This window comes from Danio rerio, chromosome 17 (genome assembly GCF_049306965.1).
Source record: "Danio rerio strain Tuebingen ecotype United States chromosome 17, GRCz12tu, whole genome shotgun sequence".
NCBI lineage: Eukaryota > Metazoa > Chordata > Actinopteri > Cypriniformes > Danionidae > Danio > Danio rerio.
Genome location: NC_133192.1, coordinates 20,606,914 through 20,633,754, shown reverse-complemented (window position 1 = coordinate 20,633,754; position 26,841 = coordinate 20,606,914). Strand labels below are relative to the sequence as shown.

Below are 26,841 nucleotides of genomic sequence, written 5' to 3'. Positions count from 1 at the left end.
AATAACTAAAATGAATTTAATTAATCAGGGACTAAGCCAAAGGTTATTAGGTTTTCATTGCTGTATTTGATTTAATGTTTAAAATGAAACATTTTTTTGCAAACATAAGGTGTTTATAAAAAAGTGCTGTTAAATTTTTTCAGTATTAGCTGAACATAATGGAAATATGACACATAACACTTATTTCACTGACAAAATATTCACATCATAAAATATCATAAGCAGTAAAACGTCCCGAATGTGTTTGCGTGATTGATAAGAAGTGTTTTATAATGGTTTTGACAGGCCTTGTGTTTGTAAGTCGCTGTAATTGTGCTTTGGTGGACTGTCAGAGGCTAAGGGCGGCTGTTGAACTGCTGGATTCAGTGGATGCCTGCGTTTCAGCACTGCAGAATTCAGCTCAGGGGGTCCAACAAAAGACATACTGTAAAACAGCCACCCACCATATGACAGCTATGACATGAACAATAAATACGGATTTCTCGCCGGCACCAGTATGGAATGAAAGATTAAATGCAAAGAACCCCTTTTAATCCAATGCCAGGTTCCCTTTTCCCTCTCTGTCCCTAGCTGCTGAAATACCCAGGAAATAAACACACACACACACACACTGCTGTCTGGCACTGTTCATGGATCTGCTTCAGTCTAGCACTTCAAATGCAACACACATACACACTTAGGTGTTTGTGTGTCCTCATAGGTGGAATATATCTTTCTATCTGTCTGGCTTGACATTCATTCATCCGCACAGATATTTTCTCTCTGAGACATGATGACATGTACAAAAGCGAAATGGAGAATTGTGCTCGAGGCGATCTGGAGCTTCTGACAGCCTGTCTCGCTCTGAGGTTTGTTTATGCTAGTTAAAATGTGGTTATATTACAAAGTCCCTTTTGATTTGCTGCATTACGATAGATTTTACAGATCAAGGCCCTGAAATACATGTTGTGCCGTGAAGATGCCCGTGTGCATCTCCCCCTATTGAAGAGGCCTGTCTATGCCTGTCTGCTGGGCCACCATTTACTCTGGGTGATTGATGTCAGCTATTCAGCATGTAAGTGGTGGCTTCACACCTCTTCCACGGCTTTTAATTTCAAATGGCCATCTCATTTTTTCCCCCAATCCTTTTTGCTATCTCCTTTCAGTGGCTCTTGAAAGTTGAGATACATGTACAAAAAGAGGAAATAATAATGCTAGGTGCCTTTTTTTGAATTACAGAGTGCCTAGAGAGCAGAGCCGAAAATGCAAGTATCTTTTCATTCAGTCATAATAGGCTAAAGTGTTTACATATCTGAAGGGTAAGGGCCAATCAAAGTGTCAAAATAATGTGAGAAGTTAAATGGTTTAATGCATTTTTTTATTTTAAAAATAAAATAACCTGATCTCTCTCTCGCTCACACACACGTATATATGCATACGTGTGTATGTATATGTGTGAGATACAGTTCAGTATATATATAGAGTTGAAGGGAGAATTATTAGCCCCCCCTCCTTTTTTTTTTTTTTTTTTTTTTTTGCTTTTTAAAATATTTTCTCAAATGATGTTTAACAGAGCAAGGAAATTTTCACAGTATGTCTGATATTGTTTTTTCTTCTGGAGAAAGGCTTATTTTTTTTTTATCTCGGCTACAATAAAAGCATGTTATTAATTTTGTAAACATCATTTTAAGGACAAAATTATTTACCCCTTTAAGCTATTTTTTTCTCCATAGTCTACAGAACAAACCATCATTATACTATAACTTGCCTAATTACCGTAACCTGCAATCTAGTTAAGCCTTTAATGTCACTTTAAGCTGTATAAAAGTGTCTTGAAAAATATCTAGTCAAATATTATTTACTGTCATTATAACAAACATAAAATAAATTAGTTATTAGAAATTAGTTATTAAAACTATTATATGTTTAGAAATGTGTTGACAAAATCTCTCCGTTAAACAGAAATTGGGACAAAAAAATAAACAGGGGGGCTAAAAATTCTGACTTCAACTGTGAATACACACACAAACACACACACATGATTTACTCTATAAAATCAAGTTATTCATACCCCAGAAAGGCATCATTGTGGAAAGCATACTTCTCAACTTTTAATAAACTTTAAGTCGGAATTTGCCAAGGGTATAAATATTTTCAGACTTGACTGTGTGTGTGTATATGTATGCGTGTGTATGTATGCGTGTGTATATATATATATATATATATATATATATATATATATATATATATATATATATATATATATATATATATATATATATTTATATATATATATATATATATATATATATATATATATATATATATATATATATATATATATATATATATACTTTCTAACAATGCAAAGCTAAAATTGTTTCCGCATATTAAGCACCTTGTTTCCGTTTTAATCATGCGACAAACATGCAATTACTTAAACAAAAGGCACCTATTGAAACGTAATTGCCGCTCGTAATAAGGCAAACTTCCACCCGTAAATCGCCCTGTCTTTAGACATTTATTCCTGTGATAACTTTTGATTCTTGATAGGCCAACGCAATCGAGATTTGCATTAGCCTTCACTGTTTCATTAGCGTCTAGTGCATAGCCTGTCTACACAAACTTACCATATTCAGAGTCACCTTCGTTATGTGTAATTTTGCCTCGTCCTATACTGCTGCAACAATAAAGCTGATTGCCTTAAAACTTAATATACATAAACTTTGGATGATAGATTAACTCCATGATACCAATTTAAAACACGGTACTTCATTTCCCACGACAGCTTAAAGGCCATTTAAATAGCAAATGTGTCACGCATAAGAGGTTTCCGTATTTTATTTGAATTTTTTAAATGTAGCATATTTAACTAATATAGCTAACAGACATATTAATATAGTTTTATAACAATGAGGTCCTTGATTGAGAACCACTGTCTGAGAAATGTTTGGCAGGTTCATGAGTTGGATTTGTCATAATGCATTTTTTTCTTCTGGTCAGTGATTGTTTATAATTATTAACTGATATAAATTCTATAAATTTAAATCGATTTTTAACAGATGATGAGTGCAGTGTGTAAACACAATATGACTGTTATTTTATTCATAGTTTAGATATAATCAACCGTGCCATGCCACGGATATCCTCTGGTTTTCCAATAAACATTCAGACATTACAAATGTGCGATATTGGTGATAAATTGAATCGCCAATGTCACCGAGCAGCGTCTTCCTTCATGCAAATTCCATTTGATCAAGCAATGTAATTGCAATAAGTATGTTTTAGAGCTGGAGAATAGGGCCGCTAATGGTCGTTATCTTATCACAGCGAGGGTCATATGTTCGTTGAGCGTGTGCTTATTGGAGGTGTTGTAAGTTAACACGCGCGATTTCCTCCCTACCGTGAATCCGCTCGTGATGGAGTAAACACGCTAATCTGCTCAGCATTATCTCCCGTGGACAGAGCGCGACAGTCGTGTCAGACCGACCGTTCTGCAAATAACATGCGCTATTAAGCAATTTAAGATATAGTCTCTGGTAATGCAGCGGAATCTGTGGACATCAGTTCAGGCGTTTTGCATCATGTAATTTAGTCCCTCATTTGAACAATAAATAAATAAATAATATAGACTATCACCTAGGAGTGCTGTAATATTTTGTTTCACGATTGAAACCCAGTGATTTTGCATCAAGGGAAGTCAAACTTTGCTATAATACCCTATTGGTAGAGCTATATTATGTGCTACAAATAAGTGTAGTTAAAAAAAACAAACTGTAAATTATTGTCATATAAAGAGTGGCCGGGGAATCACTTTTAAAAACTTGCTGCGACAAAAATGACTTAAATGCTGTGCAATTAATTGTGTGCAAATAAATGTACTCTTTACAATATTTACGCCATCATTTTAAACATATTGATTAAAAACGATAAACATGTAGAAACATGGCAAATTAAACTGTAAACAACTAGCTACAGAAATACATAAACCCGACAATGTGTTAGTATTTGTCATCCTTAAAAAATAGCCTATATTGACTATGCTATCTTTCGCATTTTTTGTGTCTGTGTTTTAAATAGATGTCCATTGCAAAATGCTTTAAGCTCGAAGTCTACTCTCATTATTCTTTTACATTGTTACATGGATTAATTGCTTTGAATATTAGACAATATATATTTTTATTATTAGCCATATGCTATATTTTTAAAGAACATTGCTGATTTCAATCAGCTGAAAACATGCCTGTGATTTAAAATTTAATAACATTTATTTTAAAGAAAGTACGAAATGATCTCTCGTAGGTAAAAAATATTATTATTATGGACACTTATAACTTTTTTTTCACCTCAAGACAATGGTAGACATTTAATTGTTCTTAGGTGTTACAAATTGGTTTAATCGATTCCGTGTTACAACACTTGTTGAAAAATAAATGGTCTGATAGGGTCGTCTCTAGGTTAGAGAGCGCATTGTTTTTATACCTTTAAAATCAAAATAAAAACGAAGATCGAAGCTCACCTGCTCGAACTCAGAATGTGAGTTTGGAGAAACGATGAAGTCTATCTTCTTCTTTTATCCACAGGACAAAAAACGCATTTCACACAAAGTATGTTAAAGCTATATTACTGGCAATAAATGAACTAAAATTTATGCTATATATTTATATATATTTAAAAGAGGGAATAAAAATAAACAGCTATTGTGAACCAAATAATGTGACTTTGTTGACAATTAATCTGATTGACTCATGCGGACAGCTCTTTAAAAATGCAAACTGGAACTAAATTATTTGTTTCAAAAGTCAGCAAATGACTTAATCAAATTAATTCTCAATACACAGATCGGTGGTTTTCACGCCATTGTGTGCTAACCCTAAGTCCAGCCAATCTCTTATTGGAGAAGTCATTCACAAATCCTTCAATGACGTCAGCGGGGTATAAAGCAGAGCAGGAGGTTCAGCTCAACACAAACGAGTCTCTGAATCTGTTGCGCGCGGTCACTCTTACAACAGGAAACAAACAGAATTCGCGGTTTTTGTCACTATGAAGGACACTCGTGCTTTTTAAAAGGACTAAAATAACACGTTATTACCGTTGGCAACAAATCTCACACATCTTTTCGCTTGTGATGCCCGCTGGGATGTTTAGTATCGACAGCATCTTGGCCGGGAGACCCAGCTGCAAAGACTCGGTTCTGCTCCACCGGAATGCCCCGGTTGTGTTCTCCAACTTGACGGAATCCTTGTACACGGCAGCTGGCGATTTTAATGGACTGTATTCACACACAGGACCTCCAGCGCCGAACTTACAATCGGTGAATGGAAGGATAGGCTACAACAACTACTACTATGGACAACTTCACGTCCAGGGGCCGACTGGACCAGCTTGCTGTGGCGCAATACCAACCCTTGGTTCGCAACAGTGTCCGTGTATTCCTACAGGTATTTTTTTACTTTAATATCCTGTTTTGTATAGTTGGTATTTGTACATGTCCTTAGCTGTTGTTTGTTGTAGTTAATGTTCCAGATGTTTATTATACAGCATGATGGAATTTTGGAGCACATCTTAAAAATACATGCTTCAATTACAACTAAAAAGTTTTTTTTTAGCAGACTTGAGTATTTTTTATAGGTTCTTCGAGAAAAGTAATTTTCTGTTTTGACTATGCTTAAAAGTAGCCTAATTATTAACGCAAGAACGCATACACCAGAAAATATTTTTTATAAGAAAACGGCGGATTGCAGAACGCATCACGTTTTATGCCATAAAACGTTTTAAGTCCATAAAATGTAGACATTTACAATATCTTAGAAATGTCAAATTGATACAGTGTACTCAAAAAAGTTTATCTTATTTTCAGGTTATGACAGCGCCGGCTCTGTGCTTATTTCTCCAGTCCCACATCAAATGATGTCGTACATGAACGTGGGCACCTTGTCCAGAACCGAGCTACAGCTGCTCAACCAGCTACACTGTCGGCGCAAGAGACGACACCGAACCATTTTCACCGACGAGCAGCTGGAGGCACTGGAAAACCTTTTTCAAGAAACGAAATACCCTGACGTCGGCACAAGAGAACAACTGGCACGAAAGGTGCACCTACGTGAAGAGAAGGTAGAGGTGAGAGAAACTGTTTTTTTATATAACATTAACATTTTGACAGAGTTTACTTTACCACATTTAGCAGTGCATTTCTGACCAAAGTTCTTAATACACATGTAATGCAGTGCATGTTGGCCTACATATTTTAGAATTATTTTGTGGCGCCGCCAATACTTTTTTATTATTAATTATTCATAGTGGTTAAACACATTTACATAGCGTGGACATAGGTTTTTTCTATTAATAATGTGGAAGGCCACATGCAGATTAAAAAACTGAATCTTACGAGCACATATACCATCAATAAACAAATCAATAAATCAATCAATAAATTAATCAATCATTAAGATCAATAAAGAAATGTTTAATGAATTTTCGATAAAGAAAAAGTTTCAATTATATAAAGTATCAATTAAAGAAATTCTGACAGGTTATATAAATACTTAGGCTATTAAAAACAGCCATTTATTACTGTATAGTTACCTTTATTTAGCCAGAAACAGAAAAACAAATCGAAATCGTGTTCGCTTGAGGGAGCCACCGTTCGCTTTCAGATAAAACCACCGTCAACACATTATGTATCACTTTATGTTTATGTTAAGGCATACATTTCATAAAATCGTTAATGTTTTGTATATAACATATTTAAGATAGCAGAAGACTAGGCCACGGTGCCAGAAGCATGTTGAGTTAAAACAGAAAAATGCTGACAGAAAATGCAAGTCAAAGAATATTTCACAGTATTTACACTAAAACCAACTCAAGCTTTTATTTAACATTTGTATAATTTTATTTTTTTATCACGTCATAACCTTGAAATTAAGCATGTTACCCTCCTATTCTACGCGTAGGTTTGGTTCAAAAACAGACGAGCAAAATGGAGAAGACAGAAAAGGTCGTCGTCAGAGGAATCAGAAAACTCACAGAAATGGAACAAATCCACGAAAACAACCTCAGAGAAAATTGAGGAGGGCAAAAGCGACGTGGATTCTGACAGCTGATATAAAGAACACGAGAACGGGAAATCTTGCACAAATATAATTCGGACTTTATTGTACATATTGTAAAGTATGTGATTAGGAGTAAATAGTGTTGTCTTGCTGTTGCACAGATGTATAGTAAATGTTACCTTTAACAATGATATTGTTATTTATATTAATTTAAATTTACAGACAAAATAACGTGGATTCTAGCCATAGTAATATTACCTGGTGTATACTGCAAACGTTTTTAAAGTCTTGTCGTGATAAGATGTACCTAAATCTGATGTTCTGGAATGGGCTGTAGCTGAAGACATGTACGATGGCAGGACGATACATTCGGACATTAATTAATTTAAAGTTTAATGTCGCCTGAAAACAGGAACAAATATTAAAGTAATATCTAAAAAAATTTTGACTTTTCGTGTTTGTTTGAAATATTGCAAATTAAACTTCTCAATGAAGTCCTATGCTGATTTACCGCATTTGCTAAAGGAATAATTTTCTTCTCCATTACCATAGGGCTACATTTAATTAACATATAGTATGTAATAATTAAGACCAATTTCTTTTTTATTTTAAAATATCGCCTAAAAATAAATGATTGTGAAATTGATTCTTTAGATAAGTTAAAAAAATCCCACCCTTTATAGGTTACTTCAAACCAGGCCACGCTGACCTAAAATCTGAAAATGATACTATCTGCATATCATGGTTTAACGTTTTTTTTTTTTTTTTAATAATCCATGGATTTAAACATGCAACCAAGCAAACCACATAATTTAATGATGGTGATGATTATTTTTATTATTTTAATTCTTTCTTGGTATTTATATGTAGCCTACCTAAATTATTTAATGTCTACACATATCCCCTGTTTCAAAGTAGGCCAAAAAAGGTCTAATGTTCAAAGTAAAATATCAAACGCCACTTTGATCACGTGTAATTTGCTGTAATTTTCCTTTGTGTTCCTTTGTGCATATTACATGGTGGTAAATGAAATTGCTGTTTACAGTTTGTTTCGTTAAAATTCAGTTCTTTAAAAATAGCCTATCATAGCTTTTTTTCTCCTCCAAATTTTTTTGACGCTCAAGTCAGTCTTGCGCTGTCACCAAGCTGGTCTGCGTCTATAGGCTCATATAGGCTTATAAATTGTCCATTGAATTTCCCAAATGTTGGCCCGAAATTATGCTGTTTTGCGACAATTTTAGATAATTTACGACATGCAAGCATCATTTAAATAGAAAATTTTCAGTTTATTATATCCAGTTTTTTGTGTAACAGTTGGCTCGATTTAGGCTCGATTACTGTACTGGAAAATCTGGGTACATTCCTATTCAATGACACTCACCAATAGCATTTAAAGGCCAGATAAATACATCACCATTTTAGACCTACAATGCTGTCAGTGCATTTCTATTTATTTATTTATTTATTTATTATTATTATTTTTTTTACAATAATACTAATAAACAAATTATTATTCTATAATGATGTTTGGCACTATCAAAATGTAGTTGTCTTCTCCTAAAACAAGCTAACGACTTCCATGAAACAGAGAAGTCAAAATTCATTAACCCTAGCAGCATTTCAGTTTCTGTGTTATCTCCTGCTAATGGGCCATAACATCTGTCCACAAGAGGGTGTGCTGGAGGAGTTATATGAAAACTACAAATACAGATGTGTGCGCTTGCTTGTGTAAAGAATGGACATTGATACTGCAATCATATAAATGAATAATTACAGCTTAGGCTGTTTAAAGGTATAAGCTACTTAAATAAAATTTGTGAGGTTGGCAACATGCCAGTGACTTTCCTGTAAACACTTTTTGGATTATACTGACAACTGTCTCTTGATGAAATACAGATCTTAAGCCTTGAAGGGCAACAGTGAGAGCTGAATATTTATTTGTTTATGTGCTTATGCATTTGGGCTATTTATCATAAAAAAATAAACATCCATACTCAGTCTGAAAGTATATTGACTCAGGGCAGCATGTTTTTCCAGACATGAAGCTGATTAAGTGAGATGTTTTTTACTAAACACTCTAGCCTTCGAAGACTTTGGAAGTTTCTTAACAATTTGTCATTCCTTCAGTAAATAGTTAGTGGAAGGATTTTAAATCACAGTCTGCTTCTCTGTATACCTTTAGTCTGCAGTTTTCTCTCTCTTTTAAACACTCTATTCTAAAACCCCACTGACAAAAATAATACTATTAAATGTCTTTGGTGGCTTTTAAAAAGCAGATTAAATAAGGGTAGTGTAGGTACTTAGAGATTTGGCAATATTGCAAACCAAGAAACAAAGCATGCTGCACTAATAATCCTTCACATGTCTAGTGTGATTTATAAAGTGTTTCTTTACTGAGTGCCAGTGAGATATACAAAGCACAGGACTGAGTCTATTAATCTGAGCTTTCCCCCTTTTTTAGGCTGTAATTTAGTATTACAAAAATTTAATACACACTTTGTTTTTGTTTTTTTCAAGCCATTATTTCTTTGACCTTTTTAAGCATAGTTCCCGGTGCTTGGAAAAACAGAGATGGAGTCCAAGAAAAATTAAGCTGTGAGTCAAGTCCAGAAGTAGATAAATCTTTAGTCATGTGGTTTTTTATATAAGAAATGCAGCATTTTGCTCTATATTCTGGTTGTGTGTAAAGTCATATATTTCCACTACATTACTCTTACTTAACAAAAATCATTTTACTAAATGCTTTTATTCAGAAAAATGGCGCAGTTTCTGCTCCTGAATGAATTGAAGTATTAATTGTATTAAATTGTGTGCTCTTGAATTAGAGATGCAGGCTCATGATTGACAGCTCTTGGGTGGATTCCCCCATCTAAAGATAGAAACGGGTGTTGGCCATCCTCTGTGGTGCGTTTGAGAAACATATAAAATGGCGCAGGAAGGACTCTGAACGAAAGAAGGACAAATAATGCATATTTTTACCGTCATAAACATTTTCCTGTATCATTACCATATTTCAGTGGGATGACATGTGGTTTGGTGGCCCTACAACACAAGATCATCCAGATATGTTTTTAAAATTACAAGTTAAAGAAACAAGTCGGCTTTTTATATAGTGAGCTTAGCACCTGAATAGTCTTTAGCAATTTCTGCTGGTAATTACTAGGCCTGTCACCACATTCATTCCAGCACGCTAGCCACCAACTGCATTCGGTTAGCGTCACTCCCCACTGAAACCACACTGCCGCTGAAAAGCACGGGGGACCCCGGGTCAGGTTGGCCACTTATCTCTCCGAGGTAAATCAGGTAATCATATACTAAAGCTAAATTTTCTTCAGTTTTACAGGGCTCGGATCACGTCTTTATGTTCTCGGGGCCCTCAAGGCCCAGCTCTTTTAACGTTTTCCCTTTGGACGTGTCCTGCCAAAGCAAACAAACACAAGCAATATGAATGAGCTGTATCTGTGGAGAATGCATGCATGTGTGTTTGCTCTGGGGAACTGCACTCGTTTGCTCGGAAACCAGGAAGGGCCCATCATACGCTGCCACTGCCCTGGTTTCAGTGCTGATTAGCGGTGTGTGTTAACCTCAGTCCTCCAGCAGGGCACCCGCCTGTGGGTGAGTGGGAGGACGAGTGCACACTTTTGACCCGCTATGAAACAGAGCGGCCCCTGGGGAAATTGCAGGAGTGCAAGTCCACACTGAACAGGCCCAGTGCAGGTTCACACCGGGAACACACATAGCCTACGACACTTTCCAGATAGTTTAAGACCTTTAATGCACTCGCAGGGATGCTCGGATTAGCATGTGTGTTATTCTGCAACCTTCAGGGCACTTCACTCCCTCAAAAGCACGCCACAAATGACAGGCTGTTGCTGAGACCCAACAGGGAAGTCGTTGTTTTGTGACCTCATAATGCGCCCTTTGCCTTCCACTTGGTGAGAGCTGAAAGTAAATAAAACAATGTGGGGGATTAATGGCGGAATGATTCAAGCGCTCTGCTCGTCCATGACAGGGAAAATTCGCAGGCGTTTACAGGAGATAAATCAGAATTATTTGCTGTATCAACAACACGGGCGGCTCAGATTCGGGATGATTGATCGTATTTGAAAATGAAAAGCTAGGCTCCGGCTTAAAATGTCATTTTGGGTGACGTGCAAAATAAAATAAGGCAAAACCAAACATGCTGTTTGGGATATTATATTATTAAAGAGGTCTGTCCCGATACTGTATAAACATATTGAACACGTCGAGGACAAATGATTGAAGAAATGATTGCCTAGAGTCGTTCTTTCCGGCCAGAAAATTACATGGCGCGTATCACTTTACATCCGAAAAGAATGGGAGTTTCAGAGGACAATTCCTGTATATAATAAAACATTGCAATATGTGCCTCAGATACAAGGGATATATAATTTTCTAACTTTAGTTTTCAAGCCGCAAGGAATTCAAACAAGTATATCAAGAACTGTTTGAAATAACACGAGGAAACATGAATTTAGCTGAAAACCCAAAGGCACAATGATGTACGACACTCTGATAGATGAAGCGCAAACAAAGATTTAAAGCAAAGCATTTTCACAACAAATGAATTATCAATAAATCACAATGACAGATTTACATTACGGTGACAAATGAACTGCTCTGTAAGCGTTTGCTAACTTTCCTGAGCCCCGTGCGCTTTTTCCCAGAGACGGTCCTATAATAAAACTAAGAAAAGCAATATGTTATCTATCAAAAGCAATTTGTTATCTTGCATGCACATGGTATTAAAAACCAGGAGATTAGTTCCACCAAATCTGCAAAACAAATAAAACGTGCAGTGAAAATATATAGCGAATATTGCAGATCATGTATCACTGTTTTAATGAAAGAAAGCATTGATTTAAAGTTCAGTGGGGTAGAATTCAAAACATTCAATCAACACATGTGAAAGAGCTATAATTATGACCACATTTAAACTGGACTTTTCAAATTCAACAAGCTTGCGGGTTCCAACCCGCCCTCTAGTGGATGCAAAAGATGCAAATACTGGTAAATTGGTAAAATAAAGACAAAACCAGGTCGACAAAAACAATAATTAATCTGATCAAATAAATATTGTGCTTTTGGATAGAAATTTTAATCCGGGAATTTAAATGACACAGTTTTTAAAGGCATAAAAAGTATTGCATTAAAATAAATTAATAAAAAAATCCCTCCAATTTTTCTTAGACCTTTTATTCTCCTTTTTATTACAAATTCAAACTGCCATAAAGTTGCAATCAAAATTAATAATTCAGAGGGCTAATAAGTCAGGGGGTTTAATAATTCTGATTGCAACTGTATGTTACCTGCACAACAGCAGCTTTATCCAATAAAAAAAATTTGTTATACAAACTTCCCAGATATTATGTGCACCGCAATTAGCCAATGATTAAAGAAGCCCGGTGATGATTATTTACATTTACATTTACACGAAGTCATTTAGCAGATGCTTTTATCCAAAGTGACTTACAAATGAGGACAAGGAAGCAATTTACACAACTATTATAATCTGATGCCGATTGCAAATAGTGAATTTACAGTGCAATGAAACAAAACACCATGCAGAAGGCAGAGATAGTGTCTGCTCTACCTCCCCCCACCAACTCCTGCTATTTTCCCCAATTAATTCCCTGACAGACGATATCCACCATGCACCGTACTTTCCACAAAACATATCTTAGGTTAAACATGCAATCAAAGCACCAGCGCCACGAGACAGGGATAGACCTCTTTTGGCAGCCTTACCCAGAATCCCTTCAGTCATAACAAATCTGCCCCGTGGCCGCTGATGGACAGCTGGTTTACAGCCAATGTCAGGCATTAACAGATTTGATCCGTATTCGAAAAAGGAGGTCTGGGAGCAGCAAGAGTAGTGGTGGGTGGCGAGCATCTCACGCCAGGCCCTCGGCTTGATTCATGGCCCAGAAAGGGTTTCCAATCTCACATCCACTGATTTTTTAGTGCTCACTTTATTTAATCTTTTTTTTCTTCTCCTCATTATCAACAAATATCTTATATATTCATATTTACATGCATATGCACAAATGAATCATGTCTGACAGACCTGCAGGAGTGTGAAGATGTGGTCACAAGACAAATCTGTTAAATTTTGCATCCAAAAATGTCCATTGCCTAGTGAAGATTACAAAGCACTGCTCACTCTTACAAAAACATAAGTACACTCCAGAATAAGTACAATGCAAAATATCTGCTTAAGAATTGCAAGTAGCTTGTGATTCACAGGTTTTCTCTGTTTATTTATGCTTTCGAATTGCATTATGGGACCTTGATCTCTGCTTTTACAACTTGATAATGAAAATGTGACTCCACAGTTTAACAAGTGACTTTTATTGATATTTTGCTAGTTTGAAATATTAAATAGGCTATACGCACATCTAGTGTTTTTCAGCCAGTGATGAACGTCCGGTGAAAGCTTTTCTGACTATTTTTAATTTCACAAGGTTCCTTTTACAGCATCAATGTTGTAATGTAGTTCAAATATAATCAGTTAAATAGACTTAAGCATCCATTTGTTTGTTAAAGAGTAAAAATAGACAGTGCAGGTGCCGTCATTAGCCGCAGCCTATAGTGCAGAAATTCCATTGAAAATACTTGGGTAAAATTAACTTCCATATTTTAAAGACATGTCGCAGAACAATAGATTTTAATGCAGTGCTTAAGGAAATCAGATCTTAAGCTTAGTGATTTTGTATGGGACGACAATTAAACTGAAGCCCTGTGGCTGGCTGACTAAAAGTAAAAGCCTGTGTGCCTATACCCCATTCTACTGGAAATAAAAATGCACAATATCAGAAAAAAAAAAAAAATACTGGCAGCTCATTACCTAATTTCCTGCCATTGTTTACAAGACCAGTCCAGACAATATGACATGTTATTAAAAAACTTCAATAAAAGTAAATTCTTAAATTTTAAACATTAAATGTTTTCAGATCAGAAATTAAGCATAAACAAACTAGTTATGTTAAATTATACAGTCATTAATTATTAATTTACTGTTTGGGTGATTAGTAAACCTTGATTTCTTGAAGTGTTTTATTTGTACTAACAAGTTTACATTCACTGATGATTTAATAAATGTATATAAACTTTTTAGTTTATGAAAGTACACTTTAAAATAAACTCTTGGTTTTGTAATCTTGTAATTTATTTTAAGTTAACTCATACTTATCTTTGCACCAGTAACCCTATACGATTCTATTTTTCTATTTGTTTTTCTATTTGTAAAAACCTTTCACAGTACTTTAATTACATTTAAGCAATTTTCCCCGTTCTGTTCCATGGGTGTTTTATTTGCTCTAAATGAATTTGTTGCTATAAACATAATATATACCGGTCAAAAGTTTTGCCGCATTGATGAACAGAATAAATTTGTTTAAAAAATAAATAAATATATAAAACACTGACCCCAAACTTTTGACCAGTATACCAGTTTTTTTACCAGAAAATTATTCTGCTCATTGAGGCGGCATTTATTAAGTTTAAAAATAAATAATAATATTAATGTAATAATATTTATAAATTTTGTTTATAACTGCTTTCTTATTGTATGTAGTTTTAAATGAAATGATTACTCCAATCATTACTGCTTTTATTACTTTTACCATTAATAATATCAATAATAATAATAATTATGATTTCTGAAGGATCATGTGACACTGAAGACTGAAGTAAAGAGGCTAAAAATTCATCTTTAAAATCACTGGAATAAATTATTTAATTAAATTATAAACTACTTTCGAACAGTTAGTTGAATTCACAATTATTAAACCCCCTTTGAATTTTTTTACTTTTTAAAAATATTTCCCAAATTATGTTTAACAGAGCAAGAACATTTTCACAGTATGTCAGATATTATTATTTTTTCTTCTGGAGAAAGTCTTATTTGTATTATTTTGGCTAGAATAAAAGCAATTTTACATAAAAAAAAAACAAAAATATTTCAAGGTCAAAATTATTAGCCCCTTTAGGCTATATATATATATATATATATATATATATATATATATATATATATATATATATATATATATATATATATATATATATACTACAGAACAAACCATCATTATACAATAACTTGCCTAATTACCCCATCCTGCCTAGTTAACCTAGTTAAGCCTTTAAGTAACATTTTAAGCTGTATAGAAATGTCTTTAAAAATATCTAGTAAAGTATTATTTACTATCATCATTGCAAAGATAGAATAAATCAGTTAAAAAATCTACTCTTTGTTAAACAGAAATTGGGGGAAAAAACACAGGGAGGCTAATAATTCAGGTTGTTCTTTTTTTCATAATTCTGATTGCAACTATATATACATGAAGAGTTTAGATGCAAAAACCTCTAAATGTTGTCTGAAATTGTTCTCTAAAGTTAGCATTTTTATCAGTCTCCTGTGTGTATGTTCAGTAATTTCACTTTTAGGGCAAAGAATTAGTCCTTTTCCAGGTCTTTAAAGTGAAAAACCTCTACATAAACAAAGGAGGATAAGAAAAAAAGGTTCATTTTCAATGTAAATTTTAGACAGCACTTAAGAGTTTTTTTTTTTTTTTTTGAAGTCTTTATATCACTTACTTAACAGTACAAAAACCTTAAGAAAAGCATTCTCGGAAGACGTGAAGTAATCTTACATAAAACATTGAGTATAGACCAAATATACTTTGATTTTCTGTCAATAGGCCTATTTAAATCAAGCATGCTGAGTTGTAGTCTTTAAAGTAGCCAATGATAGGATCAAATTAAATGTTCTTGTTTTAGTTTAAAACAAGTCAACTAACAGCCTACATTTGAATAAACTAGGCTAATGTTTGTAAGGACACACTTAAGTTAACTTAAAATCTATGTAGCTTGTTTGTCGGCACAGCGTCACATGACCAGCTTTAGCACGGGTAAACTTTTCATCCTTGAATTCGTGCTTTCCTAATTTTTCACACGTAAAGTTTGGTCAAACACTATAATCAATCATCGAATCTGCAGTCGCGTTTAACTGTGTTTTTCTGGGTGGGATTCCGAGCGGTGGGTTTGCACTTACCCTAAATATAACACACATGAGGCTCGCGAGGGCCCCGTGTTATAGCATGAGCGGGAAGCTCTCATTAAAGAACCCGTGTGATGTTTTATGAACTATGAAATTCACTTAAGACCCAAAAGGGAAAAAAGACGTGCAGCAGAGTAAATATTTAGCGGCGTTTTGGTTTGACTGGAGAGGTAGGGTCAGGAGAGCAGCTATAGGCTTGCAGGAGAATCCGACAGAGGGAGCGAAAGAGAAAGCGATACAGCAGCGGTACTCAAACTGCTCTGATTACAGCCTCACTCTCCTGACCCCGCGAAGGCAACTCACATTCAATTACTCACTTAGCAACGGAAGATTAGTTCGCGGGAGCTGCCAACAAGCTCCCGCGAACTAATCTTCCGTTGCTAAGTGAGTAATTGAATGTGAGAGCTTATGTATTTTTGTAATGAGCTGACAGCATATTTCCACTCTCTGCCCAAAAGGTTACCCTAATCAACATGGTCACGCTGTTTCTCTCAGAGTGACAGCGCTGCGCCAACAACATGACAAAGCGGCCAGCCGCGCAGATGTCGGCCGTGAGAGAGCCGTCTGTTCCCGCGCAGAGAGAGAGTGTGGACCCCTGGCACACAACCAATCTCAGTGTGCTGTATTATTCTCGGGACCAAAATTAATAGCATATTTTAATTCCCACCTGAACTAAGCAAACGGAATAGTGGGTTTGTCTTGTGACACCCACCCACGCATGGAAGAGATTTTTATTCTGATTTAAAATACTATCGAATGACAAACCTGATGAATATGTTTTATTTAACAAATCAGTTAAAGGTACAGTAAAGACCAGAAGCATTTATAGGTCTCCAATATGTCATTGTAGGCTTTGCATGGGATATGTACTTGGTGAAATCACACTTATCACATATTTAGATACATATTTAAAATACTCACTGTTCAGTTGAATGTAGTAATAACCTTATAACCATGTTTTAAAATATTTTATAAGAGCACTTGTATCATTCATTCATTCATTTCCTTTTTGGCTTTATCCCTTTATTAATCTGGGTTCACCACAGCAGAATGGACTACCAGCTTATGTTTTATCTTATCCAGCTTATGTTATCTTATTATCTTACTATCTTATCCAGCTTTTGTTTTATGCAGCGGATGCCCTTCCAGCTGCAACCCATCTCTGCGAAACATCCATGCACACTCATTCACACTCATAGACTACAGACAATTTAGCCTACCCAATTCACCTGTACTGCATGTCTTTGGACTGTGTGGGAAACCGGAGCACCAGGAGGAAACCCACACGAACACAGGGAGAACATGCAAACTTCACAAAGAAACACCAACTGACCCAGCTGAGGCTCGAATCAGCAACCTTCTTGCTGTGAGGCGACAGCACTACCTACTGCGCCACTGTGTCGCCTGTATTATTCATATTTTCGTGAATTAAGGTAAACATCTGGAGCTTCAGGTTTACAGGTAAAGTATCAATTAAATTATTATTGATTATTAATATAATTTGAGTGCATCAATTAGCTTTGCTTTGATGTATGGTGTGTAAGGACAGGACAATATTTGGCTCAAACTATTTGATTATCCGGAATCCGAGGGTTCAAAACAAAATCTAAATATTGAGAAAATCACCTTTAAATTTGTCTAAATTAATTGCAATGCAATAGTAATCAAAAAAATATATTTTGATATATTTATGGAATGAAATCTATATTCATGTAATATTTAAATGATTATTATAAAATAAAATCTATATTTTTAATTCCCACGCATAAAGCTGGTTTTGTGGTCCAGGGTCACTTATTTAAGTACATCTTTAAATGAAGTACATATTTTGCTACTCCTTGTGCTAAATATTTTCTAAGAGCACAGGTATTTTTCTGATTTTGGTCAATAAAAATGTAACATCTTTGAGCTAAATGGCCAGTACAGGTATATTTCACAAATTAATTTCTGATGTGTTTGAAACTGTCAATATGAGCAAATTTTCCGCACAACTGTGAATAATATAAGAAACAACGTCATATTTAATATGTGCTAAAATTGGTATAGCACCTGGCCTATTTTAGTCAAAACTGTTAAGTTTGTGAAATAGGATTACAAAAGTCAAAAGCACTTTGAGTGTCTCAAAACTTAATCAATAACTCATTGAAAATTGATGGCCAATGAATCCAAAACATCACACAATCTATTTTTTTTCTTCTTATAGGCAATGGGCAGTTATACATTCATACAAACCTTTATGTCTAAAAATAACTTTTCAAAAAACATTTTATCAAAAATCATATAGATATATGAACAAATCAAACTAATCTAAATGCAGCACATTTTCGTTGAAGCGAATTTATTTATTTATTGTGATTGGGTCAAATAGGTTTAAGCACTGTCAGATTTAACTAATTGTATACAGTTAAAGTCAGAATTATTAGCCCCCTGAAATATTAGACCGTCTTTTTATTTTTTCCCCAATTCCTGTTTAACAGAGAGAAGATTTTTCCCAACACATTTGTAAACATAATAGTTTTAATAACTAATTTCTAATAATTGATTTATTTTATCTTTGTTATGACAGTAAATAATATTAGACTAGATTAACTATTAACTATTAACTAGGTTAATTAGGTTAACTAGGCAGGTTAGGGTAATTAGGAAAGTTTTTGTATAACGATAGTTTTGTTCTGTGGACAGTAGGAAAAAATTAGCTTAAAGGGGCTAATTATTTTGTCCTTAAAATGGTGTTTAAAAAATTAATAACTACTTTTATTCTAGCCGAAATAAAACAATTAAGACTTTTTCCAGATGAAAAAATGTTATCAAATATGCTGTAAAATTTTCTTTGCTCTGTTAAACATCATTTGGGATATATTTAAAAAAAGAAGAAAAAATATAGATATATTTAAATTATATTTAATAATTATTACATTGTCATCATACCTACAATAAAAAAAACTGTTAGATCGAGTTGGATGTTTTCAGGCATTGTCAAATATAACAATCAGTTTTTTTAGTAATTGAATAATTTCTAGTAATTATAATAAATATAAATTCATTATTTAATTATATCCATTTTTTCTGTAATCCCACGCATCATAATTTTACAGTGCATGCTTACAAAAAGGTGAAAGTGGTGTCCCATTAAGATTTTACTTTCAATACAAAATAACAGCACGAAACATTTGTTTTTATTTGGTGTTGTGTGTGAAAATAAAAGCTAAAGCGTTTTTTTCCCCGAGGGAGCTTTTAGCCCTGTTGTACACTGTCGAACGAGAGCGCACATATTTCACTGCAGCAGTAACAAGAGAGGGTACAGCTTGTGGGATTAACAGATACTCTGACCAAATGGCGGATCTGAGTGAAAACACACATGATACAAGTTGGATTCTGTCTTTTGCATCTGTAACTTTAGCTGACGGGTTTGTGGGAAATCAGCGCAGACCGTAGAGCTCTGCATCCAAAGGCTATCTGGTGCTCTCACTTCGAGCGCGCCTTTAACCACAAATACTTCCCCTTTCATTGTCCACTGGAGGATATAGGAGCATATGGAAGATTATTTTCAGTGACATACGGAGGTGTTCCATTTAAAACGCCAAGACAATTTCATTCCGACTTTTGAGATTGTATTCTGAACCCCTCTGAACTATTTTACCCATAACAAATTCCAAACATGTGACATGGAAGAACTCGCATGTTAGGATATACGCTAACTATTTAGTTGCACATATAGGGGATATTCATGACATGAACCTAATGAAAAGAAAAGGCACATAGATTGCTAAGCTATTGTTTCCCCTCTAGCTAAATGCAATCAAACACATATTGCTGAACTGACCCTGTGTCTCGCAGCATTTCCCCAGGACTCTCTCTGTCTATCTGCAGCGCACGAATCGTCCACACACAACGATATGTAATGTAATCAAAGTTAGCTCTGTGTTTTATACAACTAATCAGCCTCAAACAATCTGTGAGCGAGAGAGACGGCCCGAGTGGTGTGGTACTCATCAGCTTCAATGTATTCGTTGTTTGGATTGCTGTGTTTGTATAAACCAGATTGGTTTGCACTTAACCCTGTAATATATGCAAAACAATCCTCTAGATAGTACTCTTAAGCTTTGCCAGTTACCACTCTGGCAGCTGCTGTAAACTTGGCTGTGTAAGAAAAATAGCGTGTAATAAATTATGACATGAACCAGCGCACGTCACACGGGGCAGGCCGGCCTTCAGCTGTGATCAGCAGTCAGGATATTAAAAATGGCACTGCAATGCACAAATGCAGGTCAAAGGGTCACGGTCTTTGGGAGACACAGAAGGACTGAGCTCTCATAAAAGCGTATTTAAATAAACAGAGAGAGGGAAGGTGTGGCCAAGGAGCTTTGGAGCTGCTGATATATATATATATATATATATATATATTCTAAATGAAAACTCACATATACAATTGACCTGGAGAAAAAAAAAGCTTATTAGAAATCAGATACTTCATGAGCTCTGCGGCAAGCAGCAAAGCCATTTGGCCAAGAATCTCCACCAAATTACTCACTTTGTAGTCTTTAGGTTCAATTGTATGTAAAACAGATGTAAAAAGGGGCCTATATTCTGTTTTATTTATTTTAGCAGCTATACTTGATATACAAAACAAACATGACCTGTTTCTTTATTCATCAATCGCTATATGCTTAGTAACAGATGGGACGCGGCCCAGTCACACGGCCTAATGTTAGATGGGATCTCCATTTTGGAAACAAGTAGCCTTGTGGTTTTCATAGTCCACTGACTCAGAGAAATGCTGGATTTCCCTTGTGGTCCCCATATTTTCTCCACTGAAACGTAAGAAGGGGCCGGACCAGAGAACATGCAAATTAAGTCATAATCAAATCTGTCTGTTTCTCAGAGTTCAGGTACACCCTGAAGCTAACTCTGTCAGCAGGCACTCAGCAAACTAAAAGTAATCCATGGTCTTTACACTCAAATGACAGATATTAACTCATATTTTCCCCCTCTTGGAATAATAGACGCAGCTGCGGGTAATACAAACAGTCTAAAGATATTATTCAATCACTTGTCATAGCCATTCACAGCCATATATACATGGGCTTAAACTAATATTTTAAATAAATATGATATACGTTTAATTAATATTTCATGAAAATAGCCAGAACAAATTGGGGTTATGTGTGTGTGGGTTTGTTTTGGTGACATATAAGGACATACATTTGCATAATGACATGGGTATGACAGGTATTACAAGGAGATGGTGACTTATATGCAACCCAGGCTCATTTTGAAAATGTACCTCTATATACATTTCTGGAAACCGTTCCAGGAGCTATTTTTTTTGCAGTTTTTGTTTTTGCGAATCAACAAGAAGACACTGTGTAAGCTTTTTGAGATCTCAAATTTCTCTCGCAAGTGCCATTTGCGCCTGCTGTGCTCGCATAAATAAACCAGAGGCCGTTGTTGTCTGACTGTTTGACTGACTGACTAAATGACTGACTGACTGATCGACTGACCCACCCTCCTTCTTCCCTAAACCCAACCAATTTTATTGATTGACCTGTACACCCACTCCCCTAAACCCAACCAACAATTTTCAAAAGCAATGTCTTACCCGCTTTCTGGAACCGATTTTATCTGGAATCGAACCCCGTCGCTGTGGTCAATTCCTTTCTGTGTCTCAAGTCCGCCGATGTACATGGCGAGCTAACGAAACAAACTGGTTACAATAGGAAAGCTGTCCTTACGGAGGTAAGCGTTCAGCTGGAAAGCACAAAAAGGATCGGCATCATACCGCCCCATAGCGTTTATTTTAAAAGTGAAATGCAGCCATACATACCTCTGGCTATATTATCTTGGTCTCCAGAAACGTATATCCGCTTGTTAAGTGTGACGTCACGCGGAGCGGCTTCCGGGTCCAAGCGCTCTATTCAACTGAATGGGGAGACTCATGAAATGGTAATAATAAACATTTACAAATCGATTTAATACTTTTGAAAGTCACGATCGCAATATATATGTCCATGCCTAATATCCGATGGCCAGAAAGTGATTCATTGTTTTATAAATTTCTAAAATTTTGGTATTTGTTATGCAGCAAGCCCAGAGATTGTTGTGTACACTATGACTTTATGTAAAATTTACTTTAATGTATGATAGTAATAAAACGCGATCATAAACAAATGATTTTTCCACTCAAATGAATGGCGGCTTGGACCCGGAAACAGTATACATACGTCACAAACACGTCACCACTTAACAAGCGGATAGGGCTACGTTTTCAGAATGAGCCTATGTTGCTTATATGAGGACATTTCCCATGTCTCCATTTTTTAGAAGGTTTATAAATGTTTTAGAATTTATTAATTTTATTATTATCATAATTATTTATTTTCTTCTTCGAGAAAGTAATAATTCACAAATTTCCTGTAAGGGTTGTGTAGGGAGATAGAAAATACAGTTTATACAGTTTAAAACCATTACACCTACAGTATGTAAAGTCCCCACAAAAACCATTACACCTATGGAGTGTGTGTGTGTGTGTGTGTGTGTGTGTGCGCGCGCACACGTGTGTTTATCAAATCTATATGTGACCTAAATGGTGGCACAGTGGCTAGCACTGTTGCCTCACAGCAAGAAGGTGACTGGTTCGAATCCAAGCTGGGCCAGTTGGCATTTTTTTCTGTGGGGTTTGCATGTTCTCCCCATGTTGGTGTGGGTTTTTTCCGAGTGCTCCACTTTCCCCTACGGTCTAAAGACAAGCGCTATAAGTGAATTGGATGAACTAAATTGGACGTAGTTTATAAGTGTGTACCAATGTGAGAGTGTATAGGTGTTTCCCAGTTCTGGGTTGAGGCTGGAAGCTTCATTTCATTGTGGCAACCCCTGATATATAAGGGACTAAGCCAAAGGAAAATGAATGAATTTGTGACCTAAAACTATAAATGTGGCATAGGAAATGTGACCATAAAACCATAGTTCCTTATTTTAAGGGGTAGCTTGCTCAAATACTTTTGACATAATACTTGTATGAGCTTTCAGTTTTTTAATTATGGCAATTTGCAATTTTAATTGGAATAGGTTTTGCAGGCCTACCTGACTGCACAGAGGGCGTCTGAACAGATCTGATATCAGCTTACTGTAGGGGAAAAAAATTGTTAAAACAAATTATACTGACAAATTGTTTATCGTATGCAGTGGTGTAAAGTAACAAATTATAAATACTCAAATGACTGTAATTGAGTAGTTTTTCTCAGGAATTGTTATTAACTAAGTTGTTTTAAAAATGTGTACTTTTACTTTCCCTTGAGTACAATTTTTAGTGCAGTATTTGGTACTTTTACAACATGACATCAGCTTGATGTTGCACACCAACGTCATGGGGATGTTGCATTTTGTTTGTAAATGAAACTCGTGTTGACATCAAAACCCAACGTCAGGCAGACGACGTTAGTGTTTAACCTAAAAGTAACCAAATATTAATATCCAATGATGTAACAGCTTGACTTTGAGTGGAATTGATGTTTATTAAATGTTGGATTTTGGTTGCCATAGACCTGATGAATAAATATCAGTATTTGACGTCAATATGACGTTGGTTTAAGATGTTAGCTTGACAATGGATTTTTGTCACTTTCTAACAACCTAAAAGCAACCAAATATCAACGTCATTTGGTGTTGTTATTGGGCATCAAAATAACAGTGTCCTTAGATGCTGGCTAGACATTGAATTTTGGTCATCTGACATCACAACCTAAATCTAACCTAGTATTAACATCTTATGAAGTTGTGTGCCTGCTGGCCAATCACTAAATGCACTACAGATTGTTATGTTTACACACATCCACAAATTACATTTAAATGCATCAGCTTTGTTTGCAGCGTATTACCACTCTTGAGTACTTTTAAAATGGCTAACTTTCACTCATGATTCGAGTAATCTACAACTTTTACTACTTGAACTACATTTTTAGGCAAGTAATGGTACTTTTACTTGAGGATGATTTTTTCTCAGTACACGTTCCACCACTGATCATATGCTGTAATGTGAACGTTAAGTATGTATCATTCAGGTTGATAAAGTTTTGTTAGTATGCAGATTTGTGACTCATGTCATGTATACTAATAATCATGTTTGTTATATTATCATGTTTCGTTCATTTATTCATTCATTTCATTTATTCAATGATCCATTCATTAATTAATTTATTTATACGTAAAGCCTAACCAGGCGGGGGCTGCAAATTAGCTTCATGCTATGTGCGGCATCTTTGTATAACATTGTCAAGTGCTGGCTATTGTCGTTGTTAAAAAAAAAACAAATAAACAAATTAAAAAATACTGCTTAATATTGTAACCGCAGAGAGACTCATAGACTTTATTTATATCTGAGAGAAATAAAATAGGCTGTAAATAACGTGTCATCTGACTTAGCCTACATTTACCTCATACAAACGGATAAGGTAAATTAGCTAGAAAAAAGTGCATAATGTTCTGTAACATAAAGGTTGTTTCCAATTTACCTGCAGTTGATCTCATAATCTTTTCAAAAACGTTTCTCGAGTTCGCACTTATAGATCATTTACATAATTAAGCTTATGCAGTATTAGTCGTGCTGTCCAGGAAAAAAAGCTCTGAGCTCTGTTTGAAGGTGTAAATTGCGGAACCCAGAGGGATGCTGAAAGACGAGAGGAAATTGAGGTAGGACATTGATCATTTATAGAGGCTACTTATGTTCTCATTCGATAATAATGTGATTGGCTGTTATGAATCTGTTCTTGTCAATGATGCGCGTGCTCCTCCCGAACCATAAAAATAAAAAAACATAAATAAACTAATGGCAATTACATATCTTGACCACAAGATGGCGGCAGTGAAAAGTGAGTGAAAATGCATCTGAGACGCGAGCTGCAGTTTATCAGATCTGCTGCATTAATGAGGTTCTTGTGTGCTGTAAGATTGCCACTAATTACTGCTTTAGTATTGAAACAATATCACTATGTATTAAGCTGGAATCACATATTTTATCATATTGAACTGCTTGTAACTAATTACAACAATTATACTAAGCCTTACAAGAAGCCCATATTGAGTGTTCAGCTACACCATTTTTTATTTTTTTTTCTGAACACAAAAGAAGGTGTACAGTGGGGAAAATAAGTATTGAGCACATCATGTTTTTTTTCCTGGCAATAATATTTCTAAAGGAGCCAGGCCAGTAGCCAGTCTGGTGTAAGGGGTGATTATTTTTTTCTCAAAAAGTGGACCATTTTGCAGTACTTCATTTTCTATTTAATTATTAGGTTTTAATACTGCATTAAGTGACATTTTAATCACTATCTTTTAGCTAGATTAAAACCAACTGTCAGATGATCATTAAAACCACAGTCTTGATGTACTAAAAATATTTCCTAAAGATTTAGAATAAAGAAATATGAAGAAAAAAAGCTTATTTTTAAAATACATTTTTATTACATCAGGAAAAACATGACAAAAGTTTTACATTAAAATGGTAGCCTCTTGTCATTTATTACACAAACAAACTGCAGCACATTCAACTTTCCTCAGTCAGAATTTGTCCATTTAAATATTAAACAATAAAAAAAAATAATAATGTAAGGCTTGATGATTTTTTTCGACTTGTAGATGATAACAACAATAACCTAAGTATTAAAATTAACTTTAATATGGTCTGCTTTTGGGCGACGCGGTGGCACAGTATGTAGTGCTGTCGCCTCACAGCAAGAGGGTCGCTGGTTCAAGCCTTGGCTGGGTCAGTTGCCGTTTCTGTTTGCAGTCTGCATGTTCTCCCTGCGTTCGCGTAAGTTTCCTATGGGTTTCCTCCACAGTCCAAAGACATGTGGTACAGGTGAATTGGGTTGGCTAAATTGTCCGAATTGTATGAGTGTGAATGTTTCCGAGAGATGGGTTGCAGCTGGAAGGGCATATGCTGCATAAAAAAACATATGCTGGATTAGTTGGCGGTTCATTCCACTGTGATGACCCCAGATTAATAAAGGGACTAAGCCGAAAAGAAAATGAATGAACGAATGAATGGTCCGCTTTTGTTGCTTCACACTTCTTTATTGGTCATTTTTTTCTTTTTTAAGAATAAGGTTCAAGATTTAGAATAAAACCTCCTTTTAAAATGTTTTCACTATTTACCAACAATACAGTAGGTCAGTAGTGAAGGATGACTTCACTAGCGTCAGATTCCACTTGATCTTAAAGCCTTTCATGGGTTATTTTTACAATTTATTATGGCTTAGCAGTCAAAATATGACAATGATCTCATGTATGGGACAAATTCTGGACCTTTGTCTGTGGGTCGTGGGTCTTTCGATGCATTTCTACACCTCTCTATCTTCATGTGTTCAATATATTTTTTCCTGTGTCATTTCATTGTATTACACATAACTTAATTTGTAAACTAATTATTTTCTTTTCTTTGCAAATATGGATTTCTTTGATTGCTATCAACATCCAGTGAAAATTTCAAGTCAACAGCACCTTTAAAAGTACTTATTTTTCCTAATGTATTTGAAAGCCAGTGGGGACCAATAAAAGTTGGGCTGCCAACATTCCTCAAAGTATATTCTTTTACATATTCATCAGAAGAAATAAACGATAGAAGGGTTATGATAGAAAGTAATGAGAAAGTTAGATTATACTGTAGAATGTTTAGTTTCGGGTTAAAGAGATAGTTACTCTCCCTTTACTTGATCCAAACCTGTTTGACTTTCT

General features: G+C 35.2%; 1 protein-coding gene and 1 long non-coding RNA gene across 3 annotated transcripts in view; one reads left to right on the top strand and one right to left on the bottom strand.

Annotated features, from left to right (window-relative positions):
* Positions 1–24,952, bottom strand: part of LOC141378552 (uncharacterized) — a 109,689-nt gene extending 84,737 nt beyond the window's left edge. The window contains exons 1-4 of the long non-coding RNA XR_012393339.1: positions 24,621–24,952; positions 23,194–23,236; positions 21,938–22,032; positions 21,713–21,804 (exon numbers count right to left, since the gene is read on the bottom strand). This is a non-coding gene — a long non-coding RNA (uncharacterized lncRNA). The remainder of the gene's footprint in view (positions 1–21,712; positions 21,805–21,937; positions 22,033–23,193; positions 23,237–24,620) is intronic.
* gsc (goosecoid) lies at positions 4,946–9,037 on the top strand. Of its 2 annotated transcripts, none has more exons than XM_068214321.2 (3): positions 4,946–5,420; positions 5,876–6,099; positions 6,933–9,037. In XM_068214321.2, exons 1-3 carry the CDS (start codon positions 5,108–5,110, stop codon positions 7,080–7,082), a joined length of 687 nt encoding a protein of 228 aa, XP_068070422.2. In that variant the 5' UTR covers positions 4,946–5,107; the 3' UTR covers positions 7,083–9,037.
* Positions 24,953–26,841: the final 1,889 nt, after the last annotated feature.

Coding starts and splice junctions, on each gene's coding strand:
- gsc (XM_068214321.2), top strand. CDS start 5,108: ATGCCCGCTGGGATGTTTAGTATCGACAGCATCTTGGCCGGGAGACCC. Junction 5,421..5,875: donor GTGTCCGTGTATTCCTACAG/GTATTTTTTTAC, acceptor TTATTTCTCCAG/TCCCACATCAAATGATGTCG. Junction 6,100..6,932: donor TACGTGAAGAGAAGGTAGAG/GTGAGAGAAACT, acceptor TTCTACGCGTAG/GTTTGGTTCAAAAACAGACG.